We start from the raw sequence: 14,825 nt of genomic DNA on the forward strand, positions 1-14,825 counted from the left end.
CTAAGGGCCTTCGTGCTTTTAATATAGTATAGATAGATATAAATATAAATATAAATATAAATAATATTTGATATTCTTGAATTTTTCTTTTTCTTAGCTTGTCTTTTTATTCTTCCACTTCAAAATATATTAACTTTACCTGACTTAGATGAATATTCGTGTGTCTATGATTCCTATTATACAGGGGATTGTTCATCTTAGAAATACATACGGATAAGGCTATTATATTTATACCAGATTTTTGTTATATATGAGATATAAGTATTTTATTTTATTCCTAAGGGCTACTTTAGTCTTTTCGTAAATTTTGCTAACAGCTAACACACGTAAAGTAACTTTGACGGGTGGTGCGATATAGGGACTCTCACTGCCAGCGACTAATCCCTCCCTCTGCTCATCCTCTTTCTTTTCTCTGCTTCATTTTCAGATTTCTTTCTATCTCACAACGATTAATCTGCTTCCGTTTACCTCTGCCCATCCTCTTTCTGTCTCTGCTTCATCTTCAGATTTATTTTTATCTCAACTTCACCGATTTTGATGTCACTTTCGACATCATCGGTTAATCGAAGGTCTTTGAGTAGGAAACTTGGTTCACTGACTTTCCTCCTAAGGTTTTATCACCAATATATTATCAATCGTTTTCGGAATAGCCGAGGAAATAGTTGTGGAGATTTTAAGATAATATTTGATACTAGAAATAACCTGTGTTTCGGTTTCTACAACCTTAGCAAAGTTCAACAACTCAATATTGTCCTCTTGCAATATCTGCTTGTAAGTCTTGAACTTTTTTATTTGTTTTCACATCCTTGATAAGAGTTCTTTCCCCAACTTTTCTACCAAGAATGTTTGATGTGGTTGAAACAAATGTTGTTATTATGAAAAGGGTGATGAGAAGGGAAATAAGTTTTGTGGATTTCGTCGCATTTTGATGATTGAAATTTTATGAATGTTTGGGAGAAGAAGGGGAATAATATTCGTACTAAGTCAAAGAAAGAAATGAAACAAGAAATAAACACAATAAGTGTAAAGAATCACCAATTGTTTGCTAGATCACAATTTTTTCTCTTTGCTAGCTTTGGTTTAAGTTAGCCAGCCTGCTATGTCTTTGCCAACTTTGCTTTTAGTTAGCCAGCCTGCTATTGCTTCCTCTTTGTCAGTCTTTATTGAGAATATGTCAATAAATTTTGTTGTTGTTCTGTTGGTTCTTGCATAAAGTACTGAAAGGTCTTTCTTTGGGTTTGTAAATGTATTATGATCAAAATTTTGATTACATCTTCTACTGATTAAGTTACTACACTTCTAACAAAACTCATGTGGTCGCTAAAATTACAAAAATGTGTGGGATTGATTTCCAAAGAAAAACCTTATTTGATTTTTTTAACTTTGGGTATCGAGGCATCGGAAGGTAAAACTTTGGATATCTAGGCATCGAAAGGTAAGCACCACAGTATAATAACATTCTTCTCAAATAGCTACGGGTGTCTTTGTTTCTGCCCAAGTGAGTAATTTATCGATCCCCACAAGGTGTTTATTTTTTCTCCTTCTGCTGATATCAATTTTGCTCGTGAGCTTTGTCTAGTGTCCATCGATATTAAAGTTTGTCACTCTCATATATGAGTTGGTACAAGAGTTCTACTATTTTTAAATATTATAAAATTCATCGTCAGTAAACAAACAACACTGTAACCATACTAAGAGATAGTTGCTTTCCAAATTTTTTCTTGCTTTTAACTTTTTAATTGAAGAAAGGAAAACCCAACTGATCAAGTGTGAAACTTGTGCAGGATTTTCAGATATAATTAACTTCCAAAGCATTTATTCATTTGTTTATGTCTTCATTTTGATCTGCTGTAGTTGAGGTTTGTTGCAGCATGATGGATTTACTGTCCAGTATGTGATATTTAAATTAAGAAGGAACTTTAAGAGTGACATTGGAAGTGTGATTGTGAAATTCTCATGTTATCTTATTTAAAAAGACAACATCTTTAAGGGAGTCTCGCAGTGATAGTAGAATATGAAAAGTAACTTTTCAATACATGTCCATCAATTTCTTATCACAAAGTCCTTGAATGATCAGATTCCTATAATAAAATACTTCAATAGATAGACTCTTTTATTTTTAGTTTTTTATACTGTTAATTTACAAAGGAACATATATGCTATAAAAGGTCAAAATCTTTTCTGAAAAATTAAAATTTCAACATTTATTAACTGTTAATATTCTCTATAACAGAAAATACATATATATTTATGTATAGGTATTTACACCTCTGTTTAATCTAGCTCATTTTTGTTCTGTTATTACTGTGCCTTTTTTTAAACCTTCAGTTTCATTTATTTGGATAGTAATTACTTTCGGCGAATTTTGAGAATATTTTTCTTTATAAGGTTATTGTAACGACCCGGCCAGTCGTTTTAAAAGTTGTAGTCCCGTTTCCCTATTTACTGCTCATTCTGTACTTTATAACTGATATATGACTTGCCAGAGTAATTGGTTTAGGTCCGGTGAGGTTTTGGAACGAATTGGAACACTTAGTTTCAAGTTTTAAAGCTTATGTTCAAATAGTGACCGAATATCGACTTATGTGCAAACGATCCCGGAATAGAATTTTGATGATTCCAACAGCTCTGTATGGTGATTTTGGACTTAGGAACGTGTTCAAAATTTTATTTGGAATTCCGTAGTTAAATTAGACTTGAAATGGCTAAAATAGTAATTTAAGTTTGGAAGTTTGACCGGGGAGTTGACTTTTTGATATCGGGGTCGGAATCCAGTTCCGAAAATTTTTATATTTTCGTTATGCCATTTATGACTTGTGTGCAAAATTTTAGGTCAATCGGACTTGATTTGATAGGTTCCGGCATCGAATGTAAAAGTTAGAAATTCTTAAGTTTCATTAAGTTAGAATTGGGGTGTGAATTGTGATTTATTGTTGTTGGATGTGATTTGAAGACTCGACTAAGTTCGTATGATGTATTAGGACTTGTTGGTATATTTGGTTGAGGTCCTGAGGGGTTCGGACGTGTTTCGGATGGTATTCAGATTATTTTCCTTCATTTTGGCACTGTTGGTAGCTGTTGTTTGCTGGTGTTTCAAACCTTCTTCGCGATCGCGAAGATTGGGATGCGATCGGAAAGATTGGGACGCGATCGCGTAGGCTTAGTTGAGGCAGTGTTGATTTTGTTTTTCGCGATCGCGTGAAGTCAACGATCGCGTAGGTTGGGCCAGTCTGTGTATCGTGATCGCGTGGCATTGTTTGCGATCATGTAGGGGAAACTTGAGAGCAAGTTGGGCCACGTATTTACTCTATGCGATCGCGTGAAGAGGGATGTGATCGCGTAGAGCTGGAATCATGTGCATCGCGATGACGTGGCATTGTTTGCGATCACGTAGGGTTAAACCTGGGAAGTGGAAAACTGTGCTTCGCGATCGCGTGTGATTGTTCATGATCGCGTAGAGCAAATGTCTAGGCAGAGAGTTTAAGTTCTGAAAATGGAACTTCGTCCCATTTTTTATTTTTGACGGATTGGAGCTCGGGAAGAGGCGATTTTTAGGAGATTTTCAGAAAAAATATCGGGGTATGTATTCTTAACTCAATTTAGGTTAGATTACCCGAATCCATCACTGTTTTTAACATTTAATTGGTGATTTAAGTTGAAAAAAATTTGAAAACCCTTTATTGGATAAATTTGAGTATTTGAGGGTCGAATTGTTATCGGAATTTAATCATTTTGTTATGGTTAGACTCGTGGTTGAATGTGCGTTCATATTTCGTGACTTTCGTCGGATTCAGAGACGTGCGATATTTGAGTTAATTTCAGATTTTTATTGAAAAATATAGTATTTTTTTATGGAATTGATTCTATAATTTTTGTTGACTATATCGAATTAATTATGACCAGATTCGAGTCGATCATAGTCGGAAAATCGAGGAAAGGGCATACTACTTGATTCAATTGGAGCAAGTCGAGGTAAGTGACTTGTCTAACCTTGTGTGGGAGAAATTTCCCCTACGATTGGCATTGATGTGATAATTGTAATGTATTGAAAGTCGTGTATACGAGGTGACGAGTGTGTACACGGGCTAAATGTGGAAGATTATATTTTTAAATTGTGTAGATCACTGTTGCATATTAATTAAATTATTTTATTTTGTTATATTCTTCATCATTGATCTTATATTTATATTTTAAATTTGCTTGACCTTTTCCTGCTAATTGTTTTACCTGTTTAGTTGAAACTTGGTTTCTTTTATTCTGTGCATTATTTGAAGGCTGAATTTCTTAAATTAAAATATTATTAATATGATGTATTTGATATTCTAAATTTGGTACGGAGGCAACATATTAAAAATTTTGAAATATTATTTTTGTTGAGTTATTTATTCTCGAATATTTTTGTGAGATTTTTGTACTCATTGTGATTGAGCCGTGAGCTCCATGTTGTGGAAAATATTGTTGATATTGTTTATTTTGGCAAATTGAAATGTTTGAGCACTTGAGGTGTAGATTGTGATATTTTGTGATATTGATACGCATGCGGTGGTATAAAGTCTGGGTGTTGAAATACATGCGGTGAGATAAGGGTGGGTTGATACACGTGGCTAGTAGGGGAACTATTAGAAGTCATGCGGTGTGATAAGGGTGTCTAAAACGCGGGCTGCTATTTCGGAAAAAAATATTTTTCTTTAACATTAAATGTGAAGGCTCTCGCGGTGATATAAGGAAATGAGATATTGTGAATTTATTTATGATTTGGGACTACGAGACGGTACCTAGGGAGTGCCCTTATTGATATTGATCTATAGCCGCAGTTGCCTTTGATTATTGTTGTGATTTTCTTAAAGTTGAAAAGAATTCTATTTTGTTTCCACGAGGTAATATTTGCCATTATTTTGCGTAGTTAATTGGTGACATACTACTTACTCGATTCATTTCCATTGTCATTTCATTTTTATTATATTGTTAAATATTTCACCTTGTCTTTTATTATTTCAGTAGGGCCTGACCTGACCTCGTCACTACTCTACTGAGGTTAGGCTTGACACTTACTGGGTACCGCTGTGGTGTACTCATACTACGCTTCTGCACATATTTTTTGTGCAGATCCAGGTACATCCTACCAGTCCAGACATCAGTGAGTTACCTGTGTACGGAGACTTCGAGGTATATCTGCCAGCGTCCGCAGACTTCGGAGTCCCCTTCTATCATTATTGTGTTGTTTCCTTATTTTCCTTAGACCCTGAAATATAGATACATTTAGGATAAATTATTAGAAACTTGTGACTTATTTTTACCGGGTTTTGAGAGTTGTAATTATGTGAATTTGAAGATTTTTTTTAATTTCAGATTTCTATTGTTATTCCGCATTGATAAGCTTACCCAGTCTTAGAGATTATGTGCCATCACGATATCCTACGGAGGGAATTTGGGGTCGTTACAAGTTGGTATCAGAGCTTTAGGTTCATAGGTGTTATGAGTCACAAGCAGGTTTAGTAGAGTCTCGCGGATCAGTACGGAGACGTTTATACTTTTCTTCGGGAGGCTATGGAACTGTTAGGAAAATATTCGCTTCTTTGATTCCTTATCGTGCGCACTGTTGAATTCAAAGTTCTAAACCATTGTCTTTCTATTCTCTCACAGATGGTGGACATGCATAACTGGATCCGATGATCAGACTCCCACACCCCCTGTTAGAGCCGCAAGAGGCTAGGGTCGGGGTAGAGGTTGAGCCAGAGGCCGAGAAAGACCACGTGGTGCAGCCAGAGCACCTGTACGAGCTGCTGCAGCAGATCCACTAGTAGCTCCAGTTGGAGAGCAGGCGCCTGAGACGCCTGTTACTACTCCTGCACTTCAGGAGACCCTTGGCCAATTTTTGAGCATGTTTGGCACTCTAGCTCAGGCATGGTTGATTCTACTTGCTCCTGCCACATCTCAGGCCGGGGGAGGAGCACAGACTCCCGCCGCCCGTACTCCCGAGCCACGGGCCCAAGTTGACCATGCCCCAGAGGTTATACCAGTGCAGCCAGTTATCCTAGTTCGGCCTAAGGTTAGGACAACAGTTTCAGAGGGGGAGCATCTCAGGCTCGAGAGGTACAAGAAGTACCACCCTCTCACATTCAGTGGTTTAGCTTCAGAGGATGCTCAGGGTTTTCTTGAGGAATGTCACCGTATCCTCCGTACCATGGGTATTGTGGATTCCAGTGGGGTTTCTTTCACGACATTCCAGCTTAGAGGAGCGGCCTACCAGTGGTGGCGGGCATATGAGTTGGATAGTCCGGCTGAGGCAGCTTCACTTACTTGGACTCAATTTTCTGATATGTTCTTGAGGGAATATGTTCCTCAGAGTCTTAGAGATGCATGGCACGCAGAGTTTGAGCAGCTGTGCCAGGGTTCTATGACCGTGTCGAAATATGCGGTCTGATTCAGTAATTTGGATAGGCATGCACCAGCCTTAGTTGCTACTGTTCGAGAGCTGGTTCGTAGATTTATTGAGGGTCTCCACCCTAGTATCAGATTCAATATAGCCCGAGAGCTAGAGATGGACATCACATACCAACATGTGGTGTCAATTGCTAGGAGATTAGAGGGTATGCGGACCCGGGAGAGGGAAGAGAGGGAAGCTAAGAGACCCCAAGATTCTGGCACATATAATAATTCGTGTGCCCCAGCTGCAGCCCGTCATGGTAGAGGCTATGTGAGTCGTCCTATTCATTCAGCACTTCCAGCTTCCAGTGGTATTCCGGCTACTCCCAGACCTCAGGTTCTATATTATGCACCGAAGTGTCTACTGTACCTCCTGTACGGGGTGCCTTCAGTGGGCAGTCTAGTCGATAAGGCCCGAGCCAGTCCCAACAGCCACGTCCTCTGAGGGCTTATTTTGAGTATGGTGACACTCATCATATCATGAGGTATTGCCTCAGACTTAGGAGGGTTGTACCTCTATAGATTTCTCAGGCCCCACCCATTCCACATGGCCCTTAGGCTTCTCAGGCCATGATTACTGCACCAGTTGCCACTTCACCTGTACAGCCAGCTAGAGGTGGAGGTAGAACAGGTAGAGGTTGCCCTAGAGGGGGAGGCCAGACCAGATATTATGCCCTTCCTGCTAGGACGGAGGCAATTGCATCCGATTCTGTTATCATAGGTATTATTCCGGTCTGTCATAGAGATGCATCAGTCTTATTTGATCCAGGATCCACTTATTCTTATGTGTCATCTTATTTTGCCCCGTATTTGGGCGTATCACTTGATTCCTTGAGTTCTTCTGTTTACGTATGCACACCCGTGGGTGAATCTATTATTGTGGACCGCGTGTATCAGTTGTGTTTAATTGTTATCGGTGGTTTTGAGACCAGAGCTGATTTATTATTGCTCATTGTATTTCGATATTATTTTGGACATGGACTGGTTGTCACCTTATCACGCTATTCTTGATTGTTATGCCAAGACGGTGACGTTGGCTATGCCAGGTCTACCGTGGCTAGAGTGGAGAGGTATCTCGGATTATGTTCCTAACAGGGTTGTTTCATTTCTTAAGGCTCAACGGATGGTTGAGAAGGGGTGTGATGCGTATCTGGCCTATGTGAGAGATGTTAGTGTTGATACTCCTACCGTGGAGTCAGTTCCTATAGTAAGGAATTTTCCTGATATATTTCTAGCGGATCTTTCGGGTATGCCACCTGACAGGGATATTGACTTTGTCATTGATTTGTTACCGGGCACTCAGCCCATTTCTATTCCACCACATCGTATGGCCCCAGCAAAATTGAAAGAGTTAAAAGAAAAGTTACAGGAGTTGCTTGATAAGGGCTCATTCGGCCAGTGTATCGCCTTGGGGTGCTCCTGTCTTATTTGTGAAGAAGAAGGATGGTTCTATGCGGATGTGTATTGATTACCGCCAGCTGAACAAAGTTACAGTGAAGAACAAGTATCCATTGCCATGTATTGATGACCTATTTGATCAGCTTTAGGGTGCCAGAGTGTTCTCTAAGATCGACTTGGGTTCAGGTTATCCTCAGTTGAAGATTCGGGAGCCAGATATCCTTAAGACTGCTTTTAGGACTCGGTATGGTCATTATGAGTTTCTTGTAATGTCATTATGCATTTGATGAATAGTGTATTTCAGCCCTATCTCGACTCCTTCGTCATTGTATTTATTGACGACATTCTGGTGTATTCTCGGAGTCAGGAGGATCATGAGCAGAATTTTCAAACTTGTGAATTCTGGCTTAATTCAGTGGTATTATTGGGTCATATAGTTTCGTGCGAGGGGATCAAGGTAGATCCAAAGAAGATTGAAGCAGTGCAGAGTTGGTCCAGACCGTCCTCAGCTACGGAGATCCGAAGTTTCCTTGGTTTGGCAGGTATTATCGCCGATTTGTAGAGGGTTTCTCTTCTGTTGCTGCACCTATGACCAAATTGACCCAGAAGGGTGCTTCGTTCAGGTGGACCGAGGAATGTGAGGAGAGCTTCCAAAAGCTCAAGACAACTTTGACTACAACCCCAATATTGGTATTGTCTACAGGTTCAGGGTCTTATACTGTGTATTGTGATACATATTGGTCTCGGCGCAGTATTGATGCAAGACTGTAGTGTGATTGCCTATGCGTCCAGGCAGTTAAAGGTACATGAGAAGAATTATCCGGTCCACGACCTTGAGTTAGCAGTTATTGTTCATGCCTTGAAGATTTGGTGGCATTATTTGTACGGTGTCCATTATGAGGTTTACACCGATCACCGGAGTTTACAACATCTATTTAAACAGAAGGATCATAATTTGAGGCGGCGGAGATAGTTGGAGTTGCTTAAGGATTACGATATCACCATTCTCTATCATCCCGGGAAGGCCAATATAGTGGCCGATGCCTTGAGTCATAAGGCGGAGAGTTTGGGCAGCTTAGCATATTTACTAGTAGTAGAAAGGCCTTTAGCCTTGGATGTTCCAGTTTGTTAGATTGTATGTTTCTGAGCCGAGCTGAGTTTTGGCTTGTGTGGTTTCCCAGTCTTCTCTGTATGATCGTATCAGGGAGCGTCAGTATAATGACCCACATCTGCTTGTCCTTAAGGACACAATTCAGCACGGTGATGCCAATGAAGTCACTATTGGAGATGACGATGTATTACGGATGCAGGGCAGGCTATGTGTGCCTAATGTAGATGGTTTGCGTGAGTTGATTCTTTAGGAGGCTCACAGTTTGCGGTACTTCATTCATCCGGGTGTTGCAAAGATGTATCAGGACTTGAGACAATACTATTGGTGAAGGCGGATGAAAAAAGACATAGTGTAGTATGTAGCTCGGTGTCTATGTAGCTCGGTGTCTAAATTGTCAACATGTAAAATATGAGCATCAACGACCCGGTGGATTGCTTCAGAAGTTAGAGATTTCAGAATGGAAATAAGAGCGGATCACTATGGATTTTGTTGTTGGGCTCCCACAGACTCAGAGGAAGTTCGATGCAGTTTGGGTAATTGTGGATAGATTGACCAAGTCACCTCATTTCATTCCTGTAGTTACTACTTACTCTTCGGAGCAACTGGCTCAGGTTTATATTTACGAGATTGTCAGGCTTCATGGCGTACCGGTATCTATCATCTTCGACCGGGGTATGCAATTTACATCACGGTTCTGGAGGGCCGTATAACGTGAGTTGGGTACTCGAGTAGAGTTGAGTACAATATTTCACCCACAGACGGACGGGCAGTCCAAACGCACTATTTAGATACTTAAGGATATCCTTCGTGCGTGTGTGATAGATTTTGGGGGTGCTTGGGATCAGTTCTTACCACTTGCTGAGTTTTCTTATAATAACAATTATCAATCGGGCATTCAGATGGCGCCGTATGAGGCCTTGTATGGTAGGCAGTGCCGGTCTCCAATGGGTTGGTTCGAGTGGGGCGAAGCTAGACTATTGGGTACAGACTTGCTTCAGGACGCCTTGAAAAAGGTTAAATTGATTCAGGATCGATTTCGTACAACCCAATCTAGACAAGCGAGTTATGCGGATCAGAAGGTTCGTGATGTTGCATTCATGGTTGGTGAGCGGGTCTTGCTCTGGGTTTCGCCTATGAAGGGTGTTATGAGGTTCGTGAAGAAGGACAAGTTGAGCCCCAGGTACATTAGGCCTTTTGAGACTCTTGAAAGAGTTGGAGAGGTGGCTTATAGACTTGCACTACCACCTAGTCTCTCTGCAGTTCATCCGGTATTCCATGTTTTTATGCTCCAGAAGTATCACGGCAATCCGTCTCATATGTTAGACTTCGGTTCAGTTCAGTTGGACAAAGATCTATCTTATGTTGAGGAACCAATGTTGTTTTGGACATGCAGGTTCGAAAGCTAAGGTCAAAGAACATTGCTTCCGTGAAGGTTTAATGGAGGGGTCATCCGGTCGAGGAGGCGACTTGGGAGACTGAGTAGGAGATGCGCAACCGTTATCCTCATCTTTTCACCACTTCAGGTATATCTCTATGCCCGTTCGAGGACGAACGATTGTTTTAAAAGGGGGAGGATGTAATGACCCGGCCAATAATTTTAAAAGTTGTAGCCCCGTTTTCCAATTTACTGCTCATTCTGTACTTTATAACTGATATATGACTTGCCAGAGTAATTGGTTTAGGTCCGGTTTTTGGAACGAATTGGAACACTTAGTTCCAAGTTTTAAAGCTTAATTTCAAATAGTGACCGGATGTCGACTTATGTGCAAACAACCTCGAAATAGAATTTTGATGATTCCAACAGCTCCGTATGGTGATTTTGGACTTAGGTGCGTGTTTGGAATTTTATTTTGAAGTTTATAGTTAAATTAGGCTTAAAATGGCTAAAATAATAATTTAAGTTTGAAAGTTTGACCGGGGAGTTAACTTTTTGATATTGGGGTCGGAATCCAGTTTCGAAAATTTTTATAGTTTTGTTATGCCATTTATGACTTGTGTGCAAAATTTGAGGTCAATCGGACTTGATTTGATAGGTTCCGGCATCGAATGTATAAGTTAGAAATTCTTAAGTTTCATTAAGCTTGAATTGGGGTGTGAATTGTGATTTTAGTATTGTTGGATGTGATTAGAAGACTCAACTAAGTTCATATGATGTATTAGGACTTGTTGGTATATTTGGTTGAGGTCTCGAGGGGCTCGGGCGTATTTCGGATGGTATTCAGATTATTTTCCTTCATTTTGGCACTACTGGTAGCTACTGTTTGGTGGTGTTTCAAACCTTCTTCGCGACCGCGAAGATTGGGATGCGATCGCGTAGGCTTAATTGAGGCAGTGTTGGTTTTGTTATTCGTGATCGCGTGAGGTCAACCGCGATCGCATAGGTTATGCTAATCTGTGCATCGCGATCGCGTGGCATTGTTTGCGATCGCGTAGGGGAAACTTGAGAGCAAGTTGGGCCACGTGTTTGCTCTATGCGATCGCGTGAAGAGGGATGCGATTGCGTAGAGTTGGAATCTTGTGCATCGCGATGGCGTGACATTGTTTGCGATCGCGTAGGGTTAAACCTGGGCAGTGGAAGACTGTGCTTCGCGATCGCGTAGAACAAATGTCTGGGTAGAGAGTTTAAGTTCTTCGTCCCATTTTTCATTTTTGACGAATTGGAGCTTGGGACGAGGCGATATTTGGGAGATTTTCAGAGAAAATATCAGGGTAAGTATTCTTAACTAAATTTAGGTATCGGGGTAAGTATTCTTAACTCAATTTAGGTTAGATTACCCGAATCCATCACTGTTTTTAATATTTAATTGGTGATTTAAGTTGAAAAAATTTAAAAACCCTTTATTGGAGATTTGAGGATTTGAGGGTCGAATTGTTATCGGAATTTAGTCATTTTGGTATGGTTAGACTCGTGGTTGAATGGGCGTTCATATTTCGTGACTTTCGTCGGATTCCAAGACGTGCGATATTTGAGTTAATTTCAGATTTTTATTGAAAAATATAGTATTTTCTTATGGAATTGATTCTATAATTTTTGTTGACTGCATCGAATTAATTATGACTAGATTCGAGTCGATCATAGTCGGAAAATCGAGGAAAGGGCATACTACTTGATTCAATTGGAGCAAGTCGAGGTAAGTGACTTGTCTAACCTTGTGTGGGGGAAATTTTCCCTACGATTGGTATTGATGTGATAATTATAATGTGTTGAAAGTCGTGTACACGAGGTGACGAGTGTGTACACGGGCTAAATATGGAAGATTATGTTTTTAAATTGTGTAGATCACTGTCGCATATTAATTAAATTATTTTATTACTTTATATTCTTCATCATTGATCTTATTTTTATACTTTAAATTTGCTTGACCTTTTCCTGCTAATTATTTTACCTGTTTAGTTGAAACTTATTTTTTTTTATTCTGTGCATTATTTGAAGGTTGAATTTCTTAAATTTAAATATTATTAATATTATATATTTGATATTCTAAATTTGGTACAGTGGCAACATATTAAAAATTTTAAAATATTATATTTGTTGAGTTATTTATTCTCGAATATTTTTGTGAGATTTTTGTACTCATTGTGATTGAGCCGTGAGCTCCATGTTGTGAAAAATATTATTGATATTATTTATTTTGGAAAATTGAAATGTTTGAGCACTTGAGGTGTAGATTGTGATATTTTGTGATATTGATATGCATGCTGTGGTATTTTGTGATATTGATATGCATGCGGTGGTATATGGTCTAGGTGTTGAAATACATGCGGTGAGATAAGGGTGACTTGCTACGCGCGGCTAGTAGGGAAACTACTAGAAGTCATGCGGTTTGATAAGGGTGGCTAAAACGCGGGATGCTATTTCAGGGAAAAAATATTTTTCTTTAAAATTAAATGTGAAGGCTCTCGCAGTGATATAAGGAAATGAGATATTGTGAATTTATTTATGATTTGGGACTACGAGACGGTATCTCGGGAGTGCCCTTGTTGATATTGATTTATAGCCGCAGTTGCCTTTGATTATTGTTGTGATTTTCTTAAAGTTGAAAAGAATTCTATTTTGTTTTCACAAGGTATTATTTACCATTATTTTGCGTAATTAATTGGTGACATACTACTTACTTGATTCATTTCCATTATCATTTCATTTTTATTATATTGTTAAATATTTCACCTTGTCTTTTATTATTCTAGTAGTGCCTTACCTGACCTCGTCACTACTCTACCGAGGTTAGGCTTGGCACTTACTGGGTACCGCTGTGGTGTACTCATACTACACTTCTGCACATCTTTTTTGTGCAGATCCAGGTACATCCTACCAGTCCAGACATCAGTGAGCTACCTGTGTACAAAGACTTCGAGGTATATCAGCCAGCGTCCGCAGACTCCGGAGTCCCCTTCTATCATTATTATGTTGCTTTCTTATTTTCCTTAGACCCTGATATATAGATACATTGAGAATAAATTCTTATAAGCTTGTGACTTATTTCTACCGGATTTTGGGAGTTGTAATTATGTGAATTTGAAGATTTTTTATTTATTTCAGATTTCTATTGTTATTCCGCATTGATAGGCTTACCTAGTCAGACTAGGTGCCATCACGACATCCTACGGAGGAAATTTGGAGTCGTGGCAATTATACGCTGTGGTATCTTTCCAGACAATTTTTATTTATTTGATGCACGCAATTTTTTTTTTTTTTTTTGTGACTTGGTTGATGATAGAGGTGTATTTAGGATTTGAACTTTATGGATTCGAGTTCAGCATTCAACTAGACTACCACATCCCATTTGACTTACTGAGTTGAAAATATATTATTTGTACTTTTGTACTGAATTTTGTAATAAATTTACTAAGTATGAGCTAGATTTGGACGAACCCATAACATTAACGCTATCCTAGCGGATGAATTAGAAAGAAACTTTGTACTCTTTCATTTTTAGTTTGATGACAATTAATCAAGAAAATGTCTTAAGCGCGTGCGATTTATAAAATTATGTTGACTTTATGTTATTCGTGCATACATCTATTTTGCATTTGTTCTTTCATAAGATCTCTTTTTGAAGAGCGACCGATATCTCAGGTTGCAAGATATAAACTGTACTTTGCATGATGTTGCGCTTACTATTTTGTTGGTGGTGGAACCTGAGACTGAAAGGTATAAAAATATATTTGCAGGATGATATTCTTTGTGTTTTGTTATTGGTTTGATTTTGAACTGTTTGCTTTAATTATTGCTTCTTTTTCTGATGTAGAATTTTTAGTTGAACTTGATGAGTTTTGTATTATAATCAAATTTGACATTTTCTTTGTGTTATTATTGAAGTCGATCATCTTACTGATTGTGGTTACACAGGTAGCATATACTGTGATGCATGACTCTTTCGACACAGTCAATTTTCTTCTCCATCATATTGTTGTTACTTTTTCAAGTGTTTTGTATAAATTATTATATTGGAAATTCTTCTTTCAAAATTTCCTCACACTTGTATTCTTGCAGGTTGAGCTCAACTAGCTCATCAACTGCATCTCTCATCTCTTGTTCAGACCTAAGAATACTTTCCATATAATTGAAGTGCAAGGACTACTTCAGTGAAAAAAAGAAACAACATCCATCAAATGGATGATCAAGTGAAATATTACTTTGTACATATATTCTTTATAATTAACTCAATTTATTTGTGACTACAATAATAAATAAAGACAACTTTAGAATTGTTGGCCCATGCGAAGCATGGCCAAGATTGTCTAGTATGTAACTATAGGTGTTTAGGATAATTTACTTTTAGATATTTAAATAATTTCTTACTCATAGAAAAATATTTCGCTTAAAATATTTAAGTGGATTATTTTCTCCCATTTCTTGATCTACTTTCCATTTTATATTTTTCAATTG

At 38.6% G+C, this 14,825-nt stretch overlaps 1 protein-coding gene across 1 annotated transcript; it reads left to right on the plus strand.

Annotated features, from left to right (window-relative positions):
• Positions 1-280: 280 nt before the first annotated feature.
• Positions 281-13,426, plus strand: LOC138899561 (uncharacterized). The gene is made up of 5 exons (XM_070186114.1): positions 281-771; positions 3,904-3,972; positions 5,107-5,166; positions 11,998-12,066; positions 13,232-13,426. Exons 1-5 carry the CDS (start codon positions 538-540, stop codon positions 13,376-13,378), a joined length of 579 nt encoding a protein of 192 aa, XP_070042215.1. The 5' UTR covers positions 281-537; the 3' UTR covers positions 13,379-13,426.
• The last annotated feature ends 1,399 nt before the right edge of the window (positions 13,427-14,825 follow it).

Source organism: Nicotiana tomentosiformis, chromosome 9 (genome assembly GCF_000390325.3).
Source record: "Nicotiana tomentosiformis chromosome 9, ASM39032v3, whole genome shotgun sequence".
Taxonomy (NCBI): Eukaryota; Viridiplantae; Streptophyta; class Magnoliopsida; order Solanales; family Solanaceae; genus Nicotiana; species Nicotiana tomentosiformis.

Coding starts and splice junctions, on each gene's coding strand:
- LOC138899561 (XM_070186114.1), top strand. CDS start 538: ATGTCACTTTCGACATCATCGGTTAATCGAAGGTCTTTGAGTAGGAAA. Junction 3,973..5,106: donor TTCAATTGGAGCAAGTCGAG/GTAAGTGACTTG, acceptor TTTTTTGTGCAG/ATCCAGGTACATCCTACCAG. Junction 5,167..11,997: donor CTGTGTACGGAGACTTCGAG/GTATATCTGCCA, acceptor AATTATGACTAG/ATTCGAGTCGATCATAGTCG.